Below are 22,957 nucleotides of genomic sequence, written 5' to 3'. Positions count from 1 at the left end.
TTGCTTGTAGACATTCTAAAACATGATCTGTTGATGCGCACCAGGCATGTGTAGCTTTTCTCATTAGGACTACAATTAACCTCGCAGCTCAAGCGTCCCAGGCTCGAACCTCAGCTCGGGTTACTCTCTGTTTGTGGAGTTTCATATGCTCTCTCTCTCTCTGTGTATGTGTGTCCTCATGGGTTTCTTCCGAGTTCTCCGTTGGATTGGATACACTACGTGTGAATGTGTGTGTGCATGTGTGTGCATTGTTCCTCTTTGATGGACTGGCTGCCCATCCATTTTATATTCCCTCCTCTCGCCCTGTGTTCCTGGTAGAGGCTCTGGATCTGCTGGCACCCTGACCAGGATAAAATGCTTACTGAAGTTGAATATACAAATGAATGTATGCGTCATCACTTCTTGTGCTCTGTAGCCGTGTTATACAGTATGTTTACTAGATATGTTTACTAGGAGTACTTGAGCACTCTTATTGTTGTGGGTTGGTGATGTTGGGTGATCTGGAAACGACTCTATATAACCTGTCCTAGCTTACCGAGTCACTCGTCCAGAGAGCAGTTCGAAAAAAATTAACAACTTGGACTTGAGATAATGATTTGTCTACCTTTTTTTTTTTTGATACTCATATTCATTCCTTAGGATTACATTTGCATAGAGAACTCCAAGAGGAAGCAATCTGAAACACTGTCGTATTTTTTATTATTAATTACTATATCTTATACTCGGTATATATTTCATTTCACACTGCAGTGCAAAAAATACCAGACCTGTATTGCAAATCACAAAATAAGATGCATGGTCAGGTCTTCTCTGTACGATAGTAGGCCACTCACACACACACACACACACACACACACACACACACTCAGACACAAACGTCTTTTCATGCCTGCTTGCACACACACGCATATGCACGACTCTGCGCCCTTTATCCATTAGCCAGGGTTTTAATGCTCTGAGCACCCTCATGTCTAAGCAGTGGAGTTTTAGTCAGCTGTTAATGGATTTAATGACCCCGTAATTTTCAAACCTCGGCTCAAAAGCTTGATGATTATTATCAAGGACGGAAAAAATTGTCTGCTTTCTGTCCAACAACATGTAACTCCTTTAGGCTCTAGCTAACATCCTCCGCAGTGTGTGTTTGTGTGTGTGTGTGTGTGAGTGTGTGTGTGTGTGCATACTACAACACTACCATGGTTACACAGGCCAAAGAGCAGGTAAAGCTCTCCCGGGTATCCAAGGAGATGTTAATGCAGCTGTGTGCGCGAGTTTGGGTAACGATGGACACACATCAGCGTCCAGGGCTTTTGGCCTTCAGCACCGCAGCAGACTGAGTGCTGTCTCAGCCTGGATTCAGATTTATTTATTTATTTATGTGTTTCCCTGTGAAATTGGCACTTATGCAAGAGCATTGGACACATGAGAAAAATAACATTCTTCTCTTTTGAATGAATGTGTGTAAAATGTTAACGTGAGCATTTTCCTTTTACAATAACCCTTTTGAAGCAGTAAAGTTTAGGAACCCCCGCTTTAAGTAGTTAAAGACATGTACAGAGAAAAAGTTGTCTTCACTGGGATTGACAGGTACAGGGGCCATGCCTCCTTTATTGGGACTGACAGGTACAGAGGCCACACCTCCTTCACTGGGACTGACAGGTATAGAGGCCATGCATCTTTCACTAGGACTGACAGGTACAGAGGCCATGCCTCCTTCACTGGGACTGACAGGTACATAGGCCACGCCTCCTTCACTGGGACTGACAGGTACAGAGTCCACGCCTCCTTCACTTGGACTGACAGGTACATAGGCCACGCCTCCTTCACAAGAACTAACAGGTAAAGAGGCCACGCCTCCTTCACTAGGACTAACAGGTACAGAGGCCACGCCTCCTTCACTAGGACTGACAGGTACAGAGGCCACGCCTTCTTCACTAGGACTGACAGGTACAGAGGCCATGCCTCTTTCACTAGGACTAACAGGTAAAGAGGCCACGCCTCCTTCACTAGGACCAACAGGTAAAGAGGCCACGCCTCCTGCACTAGGTTCAACAGGTACAGAGGCCATGCCTCTTTCACTAGGACTGACAGGTACTGTAAATCAGTGGATTATTTATAAGGCGCTTTTTCGACAGACAAACAGGTGTCTGAACCCAAACTCAAACCACTTCACCACAAAAGAACTGGTTCTCAGTCTGTAGATCTGATGCCAAACACACTGGTCTGAAACTGAGGAACTAGTGACATTGAGTGGGAGTAGGGCATTTTATTTTCACAACAGCTGAATTGCCTCAAGTTCTTTGCACATCTTCCATTAAAATTGAAATTGACACTGACTGGGTTTTGAATATTAATTTTGTCAAAAAAATGTACAACCTCATTTTGCCTTCACTGCTAATACATTGCTAATATCAATAAAGCTTAACAAATCATTAGAAAGGTTGACTATACTCAAAGCATACTTTGCTTATGCTAAAAAAGCTTTCGTGCATAGCTACATTTTCTGACTAAGTAGCTAAAAGCAGTCGAGAAAGTGTTTAGGTGTTAACGTCTGTTGTTATGTTTCTCCCATATGTTAGTTAATTTCCACATCTAATTACATAACAGACTGACTCTCAAACTGCTGAAAACATAGTTTTAAAGAGTTTAACTGGAGAACAGAACAAGTACTGACTCCATGTTAGTGGTAACAGAGTACTGTTTTAGGATTTGCCTCAAGAGAACAAAACAGTGAAGCTGAACCTGGTTTTTCCCATGTTCCTCAGGATATACTAGCAAAACACACACACAATCGCTTTAGAAGTCTTTGTAGCATAGGTGCTAGAGTAACTCAGATGTCAAGGGAAAGGCCCGAATCCCTGGACACTAGTGTATTTCACAATGTGATTGTGGGAGTCATTGTGGCTGTGTATCTCACGCTGGGCCTCCTCCTTCCTGGTGACGGAGCTCGGCGTCACGGCGGCTCACATCCAGTCAGCCGCGCTTCCTGTTGTGTTTTCCTGATCACTCAAGCGAGGTGAAAGATTTGTGAGCTGCCAAAGTGTCAGCTGAATCACTTTCTAAACCTTTGTTTCCTCTTTTGCCGTTGTGACAAATGGCATATAGAGAGGTGCATGGTGTGTGTGTGTGCGTGTGTGTGTGTGTGTGTGTGTGTGTGTGTCTGTGTGTGTGTACAGGAAGTTGGAAAACACTTGCTTATTTGGAGAAGTGAAAATATGATGATTCAGGTAGAGTTTTATTTAAAGTTATTTGAAATTTGGCTATCTTAATATATGCAGCACCTTCAGTGAACATATATGCAAATGCGATTGGCTGAATCTCTGGGGAAGAAGTGATTTCACAAGTGCTTGTTTCCCACACACCATGGTTGATGTGGCAGATCAGTTCCTCAGTATTTAACTCCCTGCTGCAAAATCGAAAATAGAAGAGTTGCACAGTAGATGCTCTAGAGGTTAAACCTGATTTATACCTGATCACACGTATCACTGACTTCTGAAAACCTGGAACGCTGTGATTGTTCTGAACAGTGGGAGGTTTCAATTATCTGCCAGCTTTCTATCAAACCAGGGGACCAAGATAGCGAGAAGAGTTGAAATGAGAATAAGACAGTGTTCAGAAGATGATACAGAACTGCAGGGTCTTAGAATTGTTAGATGAGATGTAATTCAATCAGCTACACGGAACTCAAAAGAGACACATACCAAACATTCTTTAAACACTGATGCCGTAAGAAACAGCTAAAAGAGAAAAATGATGCAGAATGATTGTAGGTTGTATTGTCGGTGGTAACTTAATGCTGTTTCATTGCTCAGTCAATAAAATGCCGTAACTGTTTAAAAGCTACTTCATTTTAAAAAAGCCACATGTATAAAAGGAGCAGGATGTTTCCAAATTACCTTGCTAACACTCTTTCCATGGGAGTTAACTGAGCGGTGGTGGCCTTGGGGATGGTAGGATTGGGGAGGTCGCAACAAGCTAACAATTATCTTGCTAACTACTTTGAGTGTATTCACATGCAAAATAGTTAAAAGGCTAGTTTATGGTTCTCTTGTTGACTTTTACACCTTCACTCTTTTATACAGCCTAGGCTGTTAATGTAACCTGGGTTGCATTACTCACTTGGCTGGTAAACTCAAGTTTACATGGTTTCCACTGACATTTTACTGTACAAAGGTTGTAAGTATAGGTAGTCCATTAACACACCATTACAGTAGATTAAGGTTTACTTGCGTTTTATAAAACATTTGTACCATTAAATCCAACAGCAAACTTCATGGCTTTGTTCTTACTTCAGATGGGGGCCTTTTAGACATTCAAGTGTTACATCACATTACGTTCCTTAGGTGGAGTCGATGCACTTGCTCCTGTGGGCACGATGTTAAGATGATTTGCGATTAATAAACAGGCCATGTGTACGAAATATTTTGGAATTTTTTTTTTTTTACATTTGGACGTTGTATAAATCACTTTTAAGAACTTTTAGGACACAGTTGTATGTCCACATTAATTAATGAATTAATTATTATTATTTATATTTCATATATATGTGTATATATATATATATATATATTACAACTGTCATACAGTACAATTTATGTGATTTAAATGTAATGTATATACTTACTTTGTATATAAGATACTTTATTTATTTATTTAAAAATGTTATAATCGAGGCCCCTGGTACAAGCAATGCTTCAGGAAACTAAGAAATCCAGTAGGATGTTGGATTCAAATGAACAACCAATGTACCTCGGTGCTAACATAACATCGGGAAAGCGATAGACATGCTAGTGGAAATTTATATTATTGTTTCATTGTTTTATTGTGTTAAAGGTAACTGGACAAACAGAAGCTCATAAGTTTATTATAAGGATCGATATATTGTACCGACATTTTCCAAGCCTGGTAGAGGGATTTAAATCAGGACTGTAGACTATGACAACACAAATGGGACAAAAACTAAACTAGACTAGACAGTAAAATCAGTGATGTGCCATGTTGGAGCCAGTACAGACATTATGGAAACTACAAAATGATACATGGTCATTTATTTTCTGTTTCTGTTTAGATGAGTGCCGCTTGCAATCTAGAGTGACTTATTGTCCAGACAATATGGTAAAATGTGTACTCAGAGTCACTCCCTTGATGTTTTACCTGCTGTTTAGTGTGGCACCCGAGACAAGGTTCATTTGTTTTCAGCTTAGCAAATTGTGTTATTTTATTTGATCTAAACTGCCACCTGCACTTCTGCCTTTCATTATCCAAAGCCAGGGGCATCAACAAGGCGGGCTGTTCAGGATAGCCAGAGTCTGACCTGGGTTTAGTGACTAATAACATTCAGGCAAAAATCGATGGTTTGTTCTGTACTATTTCTGACAGCGTACTTTATCAGTCAGTAGGTGGTTTGCTGCTAAGGTTGCTGCATTCAGGGTTCTAATCAGTGGTAGATGAAGATAATGAAATGAAACAGGCTTTTTTGTGAAAAATGAAACATGGGCATCATTGGATCATGGATTACTCATACACGGTTGCATTTTTAAAGCATGTTTTATGCCAGATGTCGGATCTGTTTAATTTTCTGAAACATACAGGATGTATTACAGTAGCTGACGAGACAATCAGTTCCACTTGACTATGCTAAGATAGATAAAACTGGTTAGCTTTAAGAGTTTTCTTAACATTTCATCTGAACTTGAAACAAATTACCTAGTTAATAGCCACCATTTTTGGATAATTAGCAGTAGTGCTAAGCACCTACTGCTGTGCTAAATATTAGCAGTAATGCTTCGTGTACTTTGGCTGTTGGGGAGCATAAAATATTTAGCTTGATCTCTGGAGCACACCGTATAGCATGTCTGCTAATAGTCTGGCTGCATCCTGAGACAGCGCTATTCGTTGTCCTGTTAGCCAGTAGGCTTTGTTCTTTTATTCACATGTACAGGATCATATGGTTAACACTGTTTTAGCTGCGTATCATTCCACTGTTCTCCAGCATAATGCCATATTGTTGAGGCTGTGCTCCACTGGAGGGATTACCCTGGGTTTCCGAGAGGTTGTGCCAGTGCCTCATGCTGATTGTAGGGTGTCATTAGCTGAGCCTCAGACATTATTGATGATGACGGGCAGTTGAATGAATGACTGGGCTGCTCTGTGAGGTTCGGGTTTCCAACTTGCCCTATTTCAATTGCTCATGAAATGAGCACACAGTACAAAATACACAATACACACACACACACACACACACACACACACACACACACAAAACAGGCATGACATGTTATATGAAGACATGGTCACTTATGCATATTATATCATGTATATAGTTTCAGTTGAATTTGTTGGATATGGGGAACATCCTGGATGATCTCATATCTATCTTGATTTATTTAATCCTTTATTTTATTATGTAGACATAATCTTGTAATATATTTATGGAAAATTTGACGCGAGATAAACTTTCGTTACTTGGCTGTATTGGCAAGCGTCAGACACCAGCTATTTGACTAGGGCTAAACTGTGTAATGCTTTTTCCTGTAAAGCATTGAAACTTGTGTAAGTTGCAGATAAAGTGAGCAGTGTGCCAGGCAGCAGGACAAACTCTCCATTATCCGCAGATTTGCTCCGTAGTTTCCAGTCACGGATAACCAGGCTAAAGAACTGTTTTTATGGCTCAGTTTCCTAAATAGCCTCTAGTCCAGTTAATTCCCTATTCCCACTGAGTCACTGAGTCACTTTATAGCCTACTTTAACACACTGCAATACTTCTTTCTTGTTTCCATTTGCTCATATTGTTTTCCCACTTATTACACAATATTGTGTATATTTCATTCTTATTGTGCTTTAAAATATCATTTGTTTAAATTAGCTTATTGTAGTCCACCATCTAAGACATATTTGGTGTTTGAAATGGCTGTTTGCTATGCACTGGAGGCTAAAATAGCTAACAGGTAGTGAACCTTTGTAAAGAAGGCTGTCTAAGTCTAAAACTTTGTCATAGAGTCTGCTGATGTGTTTGTATGTGTTTGTAGGTTATAAAAATTCCCTTCTTCTTTCTTCTATTGTTCCCTGGAGTCAGATAACCAACAAAATCAACAGAGAAGGCTAGCAGGCTAACATCGGCTAAGCTAGCTAGAGCTTAAACTAAGCTCTGGCTGTAGGGGTGCTTGCTTCATGCAGCTTTAATGCTGAGGGAACAAGCTAGTCAGCCAGCTAACTTTAGCAAGCTTGTTAAATGAGACACTCACTTTTGCTTCTTCTGAGTATATTTTTAGTACTGTGTTTTATTATTAAGCTCAATTTGTGTTTAAGATAACTTGCTAGCATCTGCTTTGTGTGAAGGTTTTTCTTTACCTGTACATATGGACCCACACTGCAATTTTACTAAACATTTTCTTTAAAAATGAGATTATTGAGCTTAACTAGCCTTTGAATAGTTTAAATAAAGCTTTGGGAATGTATTAATGTAACATTTTGGGTGAGGTAGACTACTATTACTTCTATTAATGACAGCTCCATTGCAAAACTAAAGAAGCAAACACCAGACACGACTAGCTGATAGACTGCACTTGGGGTAACAGGAAAACTAAATTTGTAAATCTTCTTTTCCTGTAAAGCATTACAGTTTGTAAGTGTGTAAGTTGCAGATAGAATGAGCCATGTGCCAGGCAGCAGGACTCATTTACTCTGTAGACTCCTGATAGAAGGAAATAGTCCACGTTAACATCCAGGGTTCACTAGTTAGCCCAATATCTCTATTTTAACAGGAAATATGCTTTATACTGTATCTCTCATTTAAGGAATGGACAAGCAGCGATGCAGTAAATCCAACATGGAATTTTCTTCAGCTGACATTGTACTGTACTGCATTATTGTTGTTTCACTATGGAATTTAACTTGTGTATTTAATGTAACTTTTCAAGGAACGAGCGAAAATATACAATGAGAAAGAAGAAAGACACTCTGAAACTGAAAAGAGTAAACTCAGTGGCAAAAAAAATTGACATGGTCTACAAATAAACAGCATTCTTTGTTAACAGTTTTCAAAGCTTCCTTTTCGCTAATCATGGTTTATGAATGCGCTGCCAGAGTTTTCGTTTACGCTTTCAAAGTTTTCATTTACACTCAGCAAGTTTCCGTTCGCCATTCTGGCACAAATCGTATGTGTGGGGGGACTTAACAGCACTTTACTTTCATTGGCTAGTGAGATTTGGATCGACAGCTCAAGTGTCGACCTGAGGAGGAGGATGATGACGTTGATGATGACGACAACGCTCCATGCCCCTCCTGAGCGGTCACCTTGAAAAAATAGTTGTCTGAGACTACCCAAACCTCAAATATTAAATACAAACAAATATACTAAATAAGCAAGTAATTTCCACTACAAAGTACAAACACTGTAACTATACAGAGAACCGCATCCAGAACGCTCTCCAAAATTCACAACACTGAAGTCTCTACTTCCTGCTCAGGGAGCTGTCGATCTAGATCTCACTTGCCAATGAGAGTAAAGCGCTGTTAAGCCCCGCCCACACGTAAGATTTGTGCCAGAATGGCGAACGTAAACTTGCGGAGCATAAACAAAAACTTTGAAAGCGTGAGCAAAAACTCTGGCAGCACATTCATAAACCATGATTATTGAAAAAGCTTAAAAACCTGTAAACAAAGAAAGAATACTGTTTATTTGAAGACCATGTTACATTTGTTCCACTGAGATCACAGTTTTCAGTTGCAGAGTGTTTTTTTTTCTTCTTTTCTCATTGTATATTTTTGGACGTTTCTTGAAAAGTTGCATTCAGTACTTTTGGCACAAATTTAATTCCATATTGCACCATGGTCCTGGAGAAACAACATTTCATTCCAATGTATACAAGGTGTATAGAGGAATGACAGTAAAAAAGTCCACTTGACATGACCTGACTTGACAGGCTGTCTGACTGGGTTTAACGGCTGTGGTTTACATCATATAATTTAAAATAAGAGCAATTTTATGATCCAGTTTGTTTTACCTTTAGTTTGATTAGGTGAACTAAATGAGCATTTTACAAACAGATTGTAATTACATTGCCTCTGTCTATGTTCTTATCTGCTTACAGTTTCCAGAATGCGGATTTTTCGGCATGTACGACAAGATCATGCTCTTCCGCCATGACCTGAACTCGGACAACATCCTGCAGCGGCTCACCTCCGCCGACAACATCCACGAGGGAGATCTGATCGAGGTGGTGCTCTCAGGTGAGTCACAGCCAGGTTCTTATTCTGATTGGAGGAGCAGTTATACTCAGTCTTTTCTGATTGGCTGCTTGAGTTGCCGTTCTCGCTTCATAGTATGAGTATGTACTACATTCAAATGTATTACACATAATCCATTTGAGATTGTTAATCACAAAATCCACAATAATGACCAGCCGTTTGTTATTGCAGCTGCATTTTATATATGTAATTTATATATATCTCCATAGTCAAGTCTTTATACTTGCCTTTCCATTTATTCCTTATCAAATGTATGCATAAACGCAGATTTCACAGTATTCACATATTTAGAGAAAACGAGTGTAACAAGATTGCTCTGTGAGGTAGGATGGGTGTACAGGATTGTTTTACTGAGAACAGATTCCAGGATACAGGTCAAAGGTTAAAAGCACATACAAACAGGATGCTGTAGACTCGAATTAGACCGGGATCAGGAAACCACGTAAACAACCAGTGTTGGATACACACGCTACTACAGACTCAGCACACGATATAAACAAGAGAAAGATATTACACAGATAAACAGGTCAAACTATAAAGAATTAACTAAGGCTCAGAATTTCAGTCAGTGAAAGACTACAAAGAAAAGTGTGTAAGTTATGGGCTAAGCTAAGGTGTGAGAAGGACTAACAGGAAACAGATCAAAAGGACCCTGTGGTCAGTAGGTGGTCAGTGACGCTATGTATTTAGGAGTGGAAGTAAAATAGGTTTATCTTTTTTTTCCTAAATTCTAATTGGTTTTATTTACTAGGAATGCGCCTTCTAATGCCTAATTTTTTTTTGATTAATCATATATCCGTAAGTGTTAATGAACTTTAATGAAATTTCATTTCACAATCTATCATTTTTCCACTACAAGTAAACGTTCCTCCGGTGTTTATGTGTAAACAGATATATAATAATGAATAATGAACAAATAATGAAGAGAAATATCACACTTTACTGGCTTTACTGGATGTCAGCCCAATATTTGTATTGTAGCCTTGCAGCAGTGCACATGCCCTCTAGGAATAGTGAAACTTCACAATTTAAAATGCTAGTTTAAAGCTTTAAGTCAAAAAGCTATACGCTGATATGTGTGGGCAAGCTCTATGAAAATTTCATTGGCGTATCAAACTTATATGATCGCATTGGGAATATGTATATACCGTATGTACAGATATTTTAATGGTGTATAGGTTGCTAGCTCACAGGCTAATTAGTGGTTAAGGAGATTAACAGCAAATAAGAAAGGCAGTAAAATGTGAAGTACAATAACCAGGGCACATAATTACTGTGCAAAATCTGAACATTTTCAACTCGAACAATCACAATTTTTGAGAGACTGTGCTAAAAATCTTGTGTATACAGTAATAAAACTGTTGGACTTAGCAGCTTTAACAGTTTAGTTGAATAGATTGCAGGATATATTGCTAATTTTGTTCTACAAATGTTAAGGCTAGCGCTATTTTATGCTACACTGATGGAGGTGTAGCGGATATATTTGACAACAATTCTTTGAACTCGCACTATATTTAATATACCCCCGACATCCAACACAGTGTTATTCATCTTTTCACATGTAGCGCTCCTCCAGGCCCTGTGTGTGTGTGTGTGTGTGTTGCACCTGAGGCTGCTGGTTAGATGCTTGTTTCCTCCTGCTCTGTGCGTTGCGGTTGCATGTTTTGTGAAACTCAGCATAACACCTGAGCAGCTGTGGCTTTCGTTCGTATCCTCACATATAATGTTCTCTGAGAACTGCACACACACACAAACACACACACACACACACACACACACACACACACACACACACACACACGCACACACACACATACACCACTTCCTCTCCCTGCAGGCTTCTGGTGCACAGCTCTGTCGTTGTGCTCAGTTTATGCATGCACCACATCAAACTTGGCACATTTGTTTGGTATTTTGCTCTCTCTCTCTCTCTCTGTCTTGTTTTTTTCTCTGTTTATTTCTCAAAAGTATAACCGTCTATGTGTGTGTCTCCTGCTATGAACTGTAATGTTTTGGCACTTCTGTGTAAACCAGCAGATTCTGCTTAAGCCACACACACAGACTACACAGGCCACGCCTCCTTCACTGGGACTGACAGGTACAGAGGCCACGCCTCTTTCTCTGGGACTGACAGGTACAGAGCCATGCCTCTTTCTCTGGGACTGACAGGTACAGAGCCATGCCTCTTTCTCTGGGACTGACAGGTACAGAGGCCACGCCTCTTTCTCTGGGACTGACAGGTACAGAGCCATGCCTCTTTCCCTGGGACTGACAGGTACAGAGCCACGCCTCCTTCACTGGGATTGACAGGTACAGAGGCCATTAGACAAATTAGAATTTCCTGTGTTCATGTAACCATTAGCAGAAAATAATCCTCTATTTCCTGTATATTAGGCCACAGTTTAGCACCAGCATTGAAATAAGATTAAAAGTCCCATTAAAACACCCGAGGATAAAGAAGTAACGAGTTAAAAACATTTGAAAAGCATTATCAAAGGCACTTGTATTAGCAGGTTATTTACACTGAATTCAAGTTTTCAGACATGTTTTTTAAATGTATTATTAGCAGTTGTTTTTACAAATATGATGAATTTTCCGACTGCGTAAAAAAAAACCCCTAACCTTAAAATTACATCATAAAAACATCAAGTTATTTAACATCTTGGAGACACTCACTGACTTCGACTCAGCCCAGAAGGTCTTCGGGAGTTGTCCTGGTGATGCCGTTTACCGTCACAATGCTTTCTTTGTCAAATAACAACAAACTGACTTTCTAAACTGCTTCAGCTTGAGCTCGTGACACGGAGCTAGATCAAGATCAAGGATACACAGGTGTTTCCTATGTGGAAATCTTTTTGTTGTTGTTGTTGTTGTTGTTGTTATGACGTAAGGCTACAGTATAATTTTCCACCACCCAATAAATGATACTTTAATAACAACCATAAATACGAAATGAATCATGTTAATGAAGGAAATTAAGAAACAATGGGGACAAATCAAAAAGTTAAATAAATACTGTAATGGCTAAAATAAATATTTTAAGTGCGTGGACAAATCGGACAAGCGACAGAACAGTGTAACAAGTCGTCAGTTAGTAACGCAGCTTTAAAGTGTAACTTGAGTGAGCAAAAATGTCTTATTTGCCCTCACATTTGCCCTCAGTTCGTCTTGTCCTTGTTTATGTTCCTCGCATCACTTCCTTTTATCCTCTGTGGGAGGAGCTAAGACACAAGGAAAGGAAACAAGCAAAAGGCACAAAGGAAGCAAGAAGCATTTCTCTCTCGGTCACAACACACAGGCAGCTCGGGAAGTTGAGTTTGCAGACAAAAATTAATATTAATATTAATATTAATCATGTTTTGAATAATGACATATTATTACACCTTTAATCGATTTATAGGATGGTTACACGATGGTTATATACATTTTTTTTCATTTACTTATAATAATAAAAAAAAGATTAAATAAATAAGTTTTTTTTTATTTACTACTGATTTATCACTCTTACTGTTACATTGAGTTTCAACAGGGAGCCATGGTCCTGTTCTCCTGGTCGTGTGTGTGTGTGTGTGTGTGTGTGTACGTTTCTTCACGTCTTTGATTCTCCGCCGAAAAGTCTCCCTCCTCCGAGCGTGTTTCTCTCTGTAGATGCGTCAGGAATGTCGTTGCCATGGAGGTGTTTTGCTGTGTGGATGTGAAGATGTTCTTTGTGTGTTGATCTGCTGATTGCATGGAAATAGCTGTTGTGATCTCAATGGTGCATGGCTCCTTACAAACCAGAAAGGAATTCGGACAAAAGCAGCAGACAGTGTTTTAGTGCTGGTATGATGGGAGCAAACTTTGAAGTCACATTTACGGTTAAGATAAGAAACTGTTATGATAATACACAAGCAAACAAACGGTCTATGGAACTATAGCCTAGTGTGTATATTTCTCATGCAGTTATCCAATCAGCCAATCGTGTTTCAGAAGCACAACGCATATACAGGTCAAGAGCTTCTGTTAATGTTCATACGTATCGAACATCCGAATGAGGACAGATAGGATCTCAGTGACTTTAACCATGGCGTTGTTGTCGGTTGAGTATTTTAGAAACTGCTGCTCTCCTGGTATTTCCACACACAACAGTTTCTAGAATTTACACACAATGTGGACAGAACCGCCTTGTTCATGAGAGAGGTCAGAAGAGAATGCCCAGACTGGTTCAACAGCACAAATAAGCCCTCTGTACAAACGTGCTGAACAGAAAAGCATCTCCGAATGCAACAGCGTGAACCTTGATGGGCTACGACAGTAACAGGTTCCACTCAGTCAGCCAAGAACAGGAGTCTGAGGCTGTAAATCGGTTTTCTTGCTTTTGCCTTTCATTTCCTGTTACTCTGCTGGTTATTTTATCGTTACAGTCTATTTCCTTGTGTTTGTCTTGCAGCTCTTGCCACCGTTGAGGACTTCCAGATCCGTCCTCACGCTCTGTACGTGCATTCCTACAAAGCCCCGGCGTTCTGCGATGACTGCGGCGAGATGCTCTGGGGTCTCGTGCGTCAGGGTCTCAAGTGTGAAGGTGAGCACGGTCACCTCCAATGACATTTGGCTTCTGTTCTGACAAAACCAAACCATTTAGCCAGACTAATTTATGCAAAGGTTGTATATTTATTCACAGATATTCGAAAAAATAATATTGCAGTTTCACAATAGCACATGGGGATTTATGGGGAGTTCAGATTTGCTGTTTTATGCATTTTTTGGCATCAGCTTTTCTTCCGTGTGCATCTTTGAGATATCCAAAACTCTCCCACACATCCAATATGACCAATGATGAGAAGATTCTTAACTTCCTACTTTCTGATAAAGAAACACTCTGCTGTAGGGATCTACTACATACAGTACAACATTTACAATTTCCCCCTAGTATAACCTTTAAGGTTTCCCTTAAAGCTTCTAAACTCAACCTTAACCTCAAAGTTAGTATTTTTTGTTTGTTTGTTTGTTTTTAAATATTTGTAGGCCATTATGTTGTGTAAGAAACACACAGAAAAAAATGTGAGAGGCAAGGTGGCTTAGTGATTAGAATATTTGAGCTGCACCTCCAGGGTTGGGGGTTCGATTCCTGCCTCTGCCCTGTGTGGAGTTTGCATGTTCTCCCTGTGCTTTGGGGGTTTCCTCCCCATACTCTGGTTTCCTCCCCCAGTCCAAAGACATGAATTGTAGGCTGATTGGCATTTCCAGTTTGTCCATAGTGTGTGAATGTGTACTTCAGCCCTGCGATGGGTTGGCACCCCGTCTAAAGTCTCTAATGAATAGTGCCCCGAGTTTCCTGGGATAGGCCCCAGGCTCCGTGTGATCCTATGTAGGATAAGCGGTATGGAAAATGGATGGACAGGAAAAACTGTCCTTGTAGACGCTAACAGACGTAGAGGGAATTTAATCTGTATTTTGTAGTCACTGTGACTTACTTCAAAATGATGATGCATTTGTTTTAGTTCCTACCTGTGTTTGCCTGAACATATAATCACCATTTTTAATGCAGGTAAATTACGACAAATAGCAAGAAGTTGAGCTTCATTGTGGCTTTATAAGAACAATAAATTCTACATAAACTTTATGACCTGCACTGCACTTATATAGTGTTTTTTTAACCTTACAAAGCACTTTACACTGTGTCTCATTCACCCATTCACACACACCAATGGTAGCAGAGCTGCCATGCAAGGCGTAAACTTGCCATCGAGAGCAACTACGGGTTCAGTGTCTTGCTCAAGGACACTTCGGCATGTGGAGTCATGTGGGCCGGGAATCAAACCGCCAACCCTACGATTAGTGGACACCACGCTCTATCACCTGATCCACAGCCGCCCCATGTATATATACAGTCTGTTTTACCTTTGAACATACACTGTTAGAAGTAAGGACAAATCTAGAACCTTTAACCTCTTTGGCCCTTCATGGAGAACCCTACAGCAGAGTTTCCTAACCAGAACCCTTAGCTATACAAAGAACTAAATGAGTAACCCTTACAGTACGTTTTTTCCGCCCAGAAGATTAAGATCCAGTAGTGCATGTTGTTGTATAGCCAGTTCATAAAAGAATTCTAAAAAATAACCCGTCGAGAAAATAAATTGCTAATTATAATATCATGAAGCTGCTGATTACAAGACGTTATTCAGTAATATTTCCAAGACAGTTTTAAATTAAGTTTGATTGTTTTTTTCTTTTATGAAACAAAAAAGTGAACTTGAAAGCAAAGATTGCTGCCTTGCTGCAGTGTGAAGGAGCAGACAATCACACATAGACACACACACACACACACTGCAGTATTATCCTGACTACACGGCCGTGATGAACTAACCCAAATTATGACGTAAAATAAGACGGAACGCAACAGCAAGAAGATTTTGTCAGAACCCGGGTGGAACAAAAAGCAACATTCTGTGCTTCTGCTATTTTGCTGTGGTTGCTATGGAGATTTGAATGACATTTCGAATGCCCAGTCTGCTTGTGAATAAAAACGAACCATCTAGCCAGTCATAGCTCAGGAAGTTGATTGTGTTACTCCATCACTGGGCTGGTTTCCTCCATGAGGACATCTTTAGTGCATTCAGTATGTGTTTTTCTCCCATCAGCATCCTATGAAGTACCTTAAAACTCATTTGAATTCTAAAACTCACATGGTTGTACTGAGTTTAAGGATACAAACAATTTCTCAGGTGTAACATACCAAAGGTAACCGACAAATAACGATACAGTTTAATGCTTTTTATTTATACGTATACTAAAAATCAGTCATTCTATGACATTCTATGCTGTCACCAAGTTTAAAAAAAGAATCAAACCTAGGACAGCCTTACAGTACATAGGGATGTTTATAAAGTAGGGATACAGCAGTAAAACCCTAATGTGATCCAGAGTGTGTGAGGAAGCGTAAACCTAGCTGTGTGAAAAGGTCGCGTCGCAGCGATGCCGTACTTGTGCTGGGATCAAAGCGAGCGCGCTCTGGGACACGTTCCCTGCGTAGGCGGCTTCCTGCCTGTGTTGCTTTAGAATGGACAAAGCTTTCATGATGTCACACTCATTTAGTGCTGGGTGTAAAATTCGAGAGAGGGATACTGTATATGGGTGGTTGCCGTGCTTCTTTAAATGTGTGTTCTGTTATGAAATAATGGATTATTTTATACTGCGGTAATTACAGGAAATGCATTAAATTACAGCGTGACATTCACACGGTGCTTGACCTGATTACGTGTGGTGTTTATGAAAGTTGAGTGAAGGCCACTAGTGGGCGCTGAGGAGTGTCTAAATTTTAATCTGTAAACAGTAACACACTATAACATGAATATAACAGGATGTATGAATATATGAGTATACAGATTTATGAATGTAGAAATAAAAAAGAGGTGCTTATTAGGTGCTTATTAAATGTTTTAACTGTGTGTCTGTGTGTGTGTGTGCGTGTGTGTGAAGGATGTGGGCTTAATTACCACAAACGCTGCGCCTTTAAGATCCCCAATAACTGCAGCGGAGTGCGAAAGAGACGCCTGTCCAATGTGTCCCTGCCTGGACCCTCTCTGTCCGTCCCTCGTCCTGCGGCCATTGAGAGCGTGGTCATGTTACCCGAGGAGGTACACTCGCCTTTTCTCTTGCGCTCTCTCTCTCACTCTCTCTCTCTCTCTCTCTCTCTCTCTCTCTCGCTCACTCGCTCCCTCTCATTTGTCAGACTTGCTTTCCTTTCTCTCCATCTCACTTCAGTTCTACAGTATCATGAATATTAAAAATCACATCATTGCCGAAACCTAATACTCAAGGCAAGTAACTTTTTCTCAACCTCTCTCTTTATCTTCATTTATCATAGACGCATAGTTGTTTTGTCTATCTGAATGATTCGATCCTAGTTGGAGAGAACAAATGAGGGTTTAAATACTTGCTCTGCACATTGACATGCACACTACACATAACCGAACTAAGACACAAGTCAAGAAGCGGTACACAAACGATTAGGTTCAACATTACCATAACAACATCAAGAGCTAGTCCTGTCAGAGAGTGACATGTAGCTAACATTAGATAATAATAAAAAAATAGTGTAGGTGTGTTTCTATGCACCACTTTTGTGTATTTAAGTCATAATTTAAGTAAGAATTTGGAAGCGCAGTAAAGTTAGTTCAGCGTTTCCACCCGTTTAAGTGCCTAACTGTTTTCCTTTCATAATTCATGGTGCTTTGCGTCACTGTGATTGGTTGTTTTTTTTTTAACTGACAGAAGATAAAGTCACTAAGATAAAGATAGAGACACTAAGAAATACATTGATTACTTTTACAAATTTTTTAAAAAAATAATAAAATTTCAGTCATATTCTTCGCTTGCAGATTTGTAATTTTGTGGTGGAAAGGCAACCCAACATTGCATTCTTTGTTCAGTGGTTGCCAGGAACAGGTAGTGGAGGTAGATACAAGTGCAGATCATTTATTGTAGAAGAAACCTTGAAAACAAGAAGCATGAGCACGAACTATGGGTACGAGGCAAGAAACATACAGACTACAAACGACAGCGACAGCAAGCTCGAAAGTGATCCACAGAAAAACTTAAATAGTGGTCCTAACAAGGCTTAATGAGATACAGGTGAGAGTGAGTAGGGAAAGTGTGAGCAGATCATGTGTCTTACAGGGGCTGGTGGGTAGTGCGCCATTGGGCACTTCCATTACCAGAAATGTGAACACCAAACATAAACTAGTTAATAACTGAGGCTGATGATTTAGCTGGCTAGCACCTAGTTGTTACGTTTTTGATACAAACGATCTAAAGAAAGAATGACAACAAGACAAAAAAGACAAAACTTTATGACAAATTCCATAAGAAAAGATTTCATATAACTAAAATTATCCTGTAATTACACTTATCACATCGACTACGAAATAAACTGTCGTATTGACAAACATGAACAGTGACTACGTTTACATGCACATGGAATTCCGTTTAAGGTCTGTATATTCGGATCGCAGCCATATTCCGAATACGATGTTTATATGCGTACAGGCATCGGAATATTCCAGTATGCATGGTTGTTGTAAGTCTGCCCATGTACACGTGCGCTTTTTCTTTCCCGCTGTTATTTCCCAGGAGATTCAAGATGCTGCCGTTGCTACCCACAATTCCTTGCAGACTGAGCACGCGAATATATCTCCTTTTAGTGGATTTTCTGAATAAGGTGTTTACATGCAACAAATTTCCGATTAAAACAGGCATATTCCAGGAGTTGGAATCCAAATTTGGGGAATCAGAATATCGTCTTAATCTTAATCAGATTGCAGCATTTACACGACTCGATACTAATTAGACTATTGGCAAATTTGAATTCATATCAGATTATCGATGTGCATGTAAACGTAGTCAGTGTGTAACAACTTTGCATTGTCTAAATTCACTGATATCAGAGTAGCCTATCATTATCTATTAACTTTATTAACTCTTTATTAACTGTGTGTGTGTGTGTGTGTGTGTGTGTGAGTAGCAGAGGCCACTGTTGGAGGCAGGAAAACGGATCCCGTCGTGGAGCGGCCGGCCTATCTGGATGGAAAAGATGGTGTTGGGCAGAGTCAAAGTGCCACACACCTTCAACGTGCACACGTACACACGACCTACCATCTGCCAATACTGCAAACGGCTGCTCAAGGGCCTGTTCCGCCAGGGCATGCAGTGCAAGGGTACAACAACTGTAATATACCTAGAGTATATTATATCATACCTAACTATAGGTGCACGTTGCTGTTGAATTCTCGAATCTGATTGGTCAGCAGCTAAAACAGTAGTTCCAGCTGCAAAGGAAAACCACAGGTTTCTATTATTATGAATATATACACTGTAATTGCGGAAGTGTAAGAGGAATAAAACACTTAGTGACATGTTTATATTGGAAAAATAATCCTCTTTAGGATGGTAATAGTAATAGTGACTGCATTACTCCACCCCACTGATTATTTTCCTATAACAACACATCCCAGTGTGTTCCATTCCCTGCTTTAGCTACACACTAACACCACACTAACAGCCCCATAACACTGGATTTATTAGCAAATAATGAACCCTGAGTATTTTTCATGGTGACAGTATACTGCGTAATAATTTTAAATAGATCTTTGACATGTTTTTATCACACTCACCCATTGCAGATTGCAAATTCAACTGTCATAAAAGATGTGCTTCGAAAGTGCCGAGAGACTGCCTGGGCGAGGTCGTGTTTAACGGAGGTGAGCAGCTCGTTAGCGCATTCTCACATTTTAATATGGGTCTATCAGAGAGGCAGAAACTGAATTCTCATTAGCTCAGTGATAGACAACATTCTTTCACACACTGTCAGTGTATTTACAGAGCAGTGTATGGAGATAATTGGTATGTGTGTGTGTGTGTGTGTGTGTGTGTGTGTGTGTGTGTGTTTGCGCACGCAGAGCCAGCCAGCCCAGGGATCGACTCCGAGGTCACGATGGAAGTGGACAGCAGTGATGTGAACAGCGAGAGCAGTCGAGGCATGGACGACACTGAGGAGGCGATCACGCCGGAGGACATGGACGCTCCCTTCATGGATGGAGAAAAGGACGAGGAAACGGTGAAAACTATCAGGTGATTATGGTTCCTGTACATATACTGATCATTTTTTTCTGTTTTTGGACACTTTTTTCCCAATCATAAAAAAATGGCTCTTAGAAAAAAACAAGCAAGTAGAGCAACAGTATACTTACTTTGTTGTATACAACATACATATTGTACATACAACAGTGTCAGAGGAACATGAGGGTGGTGACAGTCAAAGCAGGTAAAAGTGAAAAGAAAAAAAAAAAAATATATATATATATATATAAAATAAGTACCCCACTGTACATACATTGTACATACACTGAGCATGGTCAGACAATGGTTGCAGATTATTTTCAATTATACCACAGCAATGTTGAATTCTCTAATCTGATTGGTCAGAAGGTGTTGAATAGTTATTACAGTAATGACCTACACAGGGCTGACACAACACATAATATCAGCCTCCTAATAAACAGATTTTTAAGACATATGATCATTGATATGGTGATGTTTTCTGTAAGGAGATTAGTTAAAATTTATGGAAATCCAGTGCGTTGTAAAGGTCAGTAAGTTCTTTACCATGGAAAAGTCCTCAGGACACATGCATTTGCGCTGTCTGATATCTCTGTTATGCAAAGCTCTTTTTTTTTTATCTTATTAACTTCCAGAGAGAGAAAAAGATAAGCTTGTTAGGGAATGACTGTTTATATGTGCTATAGCATAAGAGATAACAAGAACTAACTTGTTTTATGGCTGTTACACAACTGTAATTGTAATATAAACATATAGAATGCATGATGTGTTATTCTTTAATCAATTAAAAATGGTCCTCGTTGGCAAACTGTTGCGGTATGAGAGGAAAACAATAAACTTCTGGGTGGTAATTGTAACAATAACCGTATCACACCACCACATGGTTGATTATTAATAGTTTATAAATAAAAAAATGATCAGTAAAAGTATGTTATTCCTTACTGAAGTAACAATGTATAGAAAGGGTAAGTGTGTGCTCTGACATCAGAGAAGAATGTTTTGGACCACTTACGTTACTTTTTCACAAATCACAACAGATGTCATCACACACCTCACAAGGATGGGTTGAACTGAAATTCTAAAATATGTTTACAATTGCTTGAGAAACCCTTTCAGGGTAATTGGGAACATTTACATTTTGGACAATTCTGTATGTTGACATTCTCTGACTTGTCCGTGTGTCCTCTCTGTAGTCCATCCACCAGCAGTAACATTCCTCTGATGCGTGTGGTTCAGTCCATCAAACACACCAAGAGACGCAGCTCCACCTTAGTGAAGGAGGGCTGGATGGTGCACTACACCAGCCGAGACAACCTGGTGAGATTCATAACGTAGAATAGGCTTACAGGTGACAAATTAAAGGGAAAAGACAACATAAATTGCGTTGGAACAGAATCTACAAATCTCTGAAACTGTACTGGAGGCATAAACATCATACTTCGAAAAGACATTGGGGTTTTGAAGATGGTAGTGCAGAGCACCATCTAATACGTCACACCAAAATCTCCCATAGGAATTGGAAGAGCGCAGCAAAGCAGAGCCAGCAGATTTTCATTTCATTTTTACACCTATCTGTATAACTGAGGCTATATTTAAAAATTGTGTGAAGCTGAAGTTGGTGTGCCAGTGATAATAGCTTTATGAATTTCTTTTTGCTGATTGTTGCTTGCTGAATGGTGATTTTTTTTTTTTTTTTTAGAGAAAGAGACATTATTGGAGGCTGGACAGCAAAAGTCTGACCCTTTTCCAGAATGACTCTGCAGCCAAATACTACAAGGTAAAGCTCTCTCTGCTCATTGCAACAGCAGATGAATTGTCTTGGCAGTATTTTTTTTAAACATTTGGATTAACATTTGGAGTTGTGTTTTTGTGTGTCTGTACCCATTCTATTACTCATAGCTTTTGTTTTGCTTTAATTCTTTTTGCTTTAATTTGTATATACACAGCAATTTTTTCAGTTGGTGTGTTCAGGCTATTCCATGAAAATGCCATTGCAATACAGATTTACATAATACTCACAACTGCATTGATTTCTGCATTTTGTTTTTAAAGGATATGGATTAACTCCAAAAAAAGGAAAGGATTTTTTAAATAAGATAAAGCATTTTTTATTTAATTTTGGTTAACTTTTTATTTTCCAATACTTTGTTTTATTCCCGCTCCCTCAGCTATCTGGCACCATACACATGCCCCCAGTTCCTGGAGTTATACCTCTGGCCCTGCCCGTTCAGCGCTCTATAGCTATACACCTGGCCCCGCCTGCTCAGCTCTCTATAGCTATACACTTGGCCCTGCCGCCTCAGCTCTCTATAGCTATACACCTGGCCCGCCCCCTCAGCTTTCTATAGTTATACACCTGGTCCTGCCCCCTCAGCTCTCTATAGCTATACACCTGGTCCTGCCCCCTCAGCTCTCTATAGCTATACACCTGGTCCTGCCCCCTCAGCTCTCTATAGCTATACACCTGGTCCCGCCCCTTCAGCTCTCCATAGCTATACATCTGGTCCCGGCCCTTCAGCTCTCCATAGCTCTACACCTGGTCCCGCCCCCTCAGCTCTCTATAGCTATACACCTGGCCCTGCCCCCTCTTCTCTCTATACCTATACACCTGGTCACGCCTCTTCAGCTCTCTATAGCTATACACCTGGTCCCGCCCCTTTAGCTCTCTATAGCTATACACCTGGTCCCGCCCCTTCAGCTCTTTATAGCTATACACTTGGCACCACCCCCTCAGATCTCTGTATCTGAACACATGGTCTTGCCCCCAGCTCTATGGCATTATACACTTACCCCCACAACTGTCTGGAGTTACACACCTGGCCCAGCCTCCTGAATCTATACAACTGGCCCCGCCTTCTGTCGCTATACACTTGGCCTCACCCCCTCAGCTCTCTAGAGATATACACTGGCCCCGATATACACAAGATATACACATGTAGATTATTCTGACAGGGGTAAAACATAGTTTCTTTTTATTTATTTGTTTATTTTAAAGAGAACAAAAGATAGCGTTAACAGAGGATCTGAATGTCACTGTATCCTTAGCAGGAGCAAGGAGGAACAATAAAAACTACATTCAAAATTCAACTCCATGCATCAACATCATAGCAAAAGA

General features: G+C 40.0%; 1 protein-coding gene across 2 annotated transcripts in view; it reads left to right on the top strand.

The window, feature by feature from the left end:
- LOC108258044 (serine/threonine-protein kinase D3) overlaps positions 1 to 22,957 on the top strand; it is a 56,031-nt gene that overhangs the window by 21,512 nt on the left and 11,562 nt on the right. For both annotated transcript variants that reach the window (XM_053675550.1, XM_053675548.1), the window contains exons 3-10: positions 9,090 to 9,228; positions 13,676 to 13,807; positions 16,705 to 16,862; positions 18,749 to 18,941; positions 19,407 to 19,484; positions 19,683 to 19,854; positions 21,036 to 21,159; positions 21,542 to 21,619. In XM_053675550.1, the coding sequence (XP_053531525.1) occupies positions 9,090 to 9,228; positions 13,676 to 13,807; positions 16,705 to 16,862; positions 18,749 to 18,941; positions 19,407 to 19,484; positions 19,683 to 19,854; positions 21,036 to 21,159; positions 21,542 to 21,619 (1,074 nt within the window). The remainder of the gene's footprint in view (positions 1 to 9,089; positions 9,229 to 13,675; positions 13,808 to 16,704; positions 16,863 to 18,748; positions 18,942 to 19,406; positions 19,485 to 19,682; positions 19,855 to 21,035; positions 21,160 to 21,541; positions 21,620 to 22,957) is intronic.

Source organism: Ictalurus punctatus, chromosome 25 (assembly GCF_001660625.3).
Source record: "Ictalurus punctatus breed USDA103 chromosome 25, Coco_2.0, whole genome shotgun sequence".
In the NCBI taxonomy this organism is placed as follows: Eukaryota; Metazoa; Chordata; class Actinopteri; order Siluriformes; family Ictaluridae; genus Ictalurus; species Ictalurus punctatus.
The sequence above is the reverse complement of the archived record's forward strand: the minus strand, read 5'-3'. Positions and strand labels throughout refer to the sequence as shown.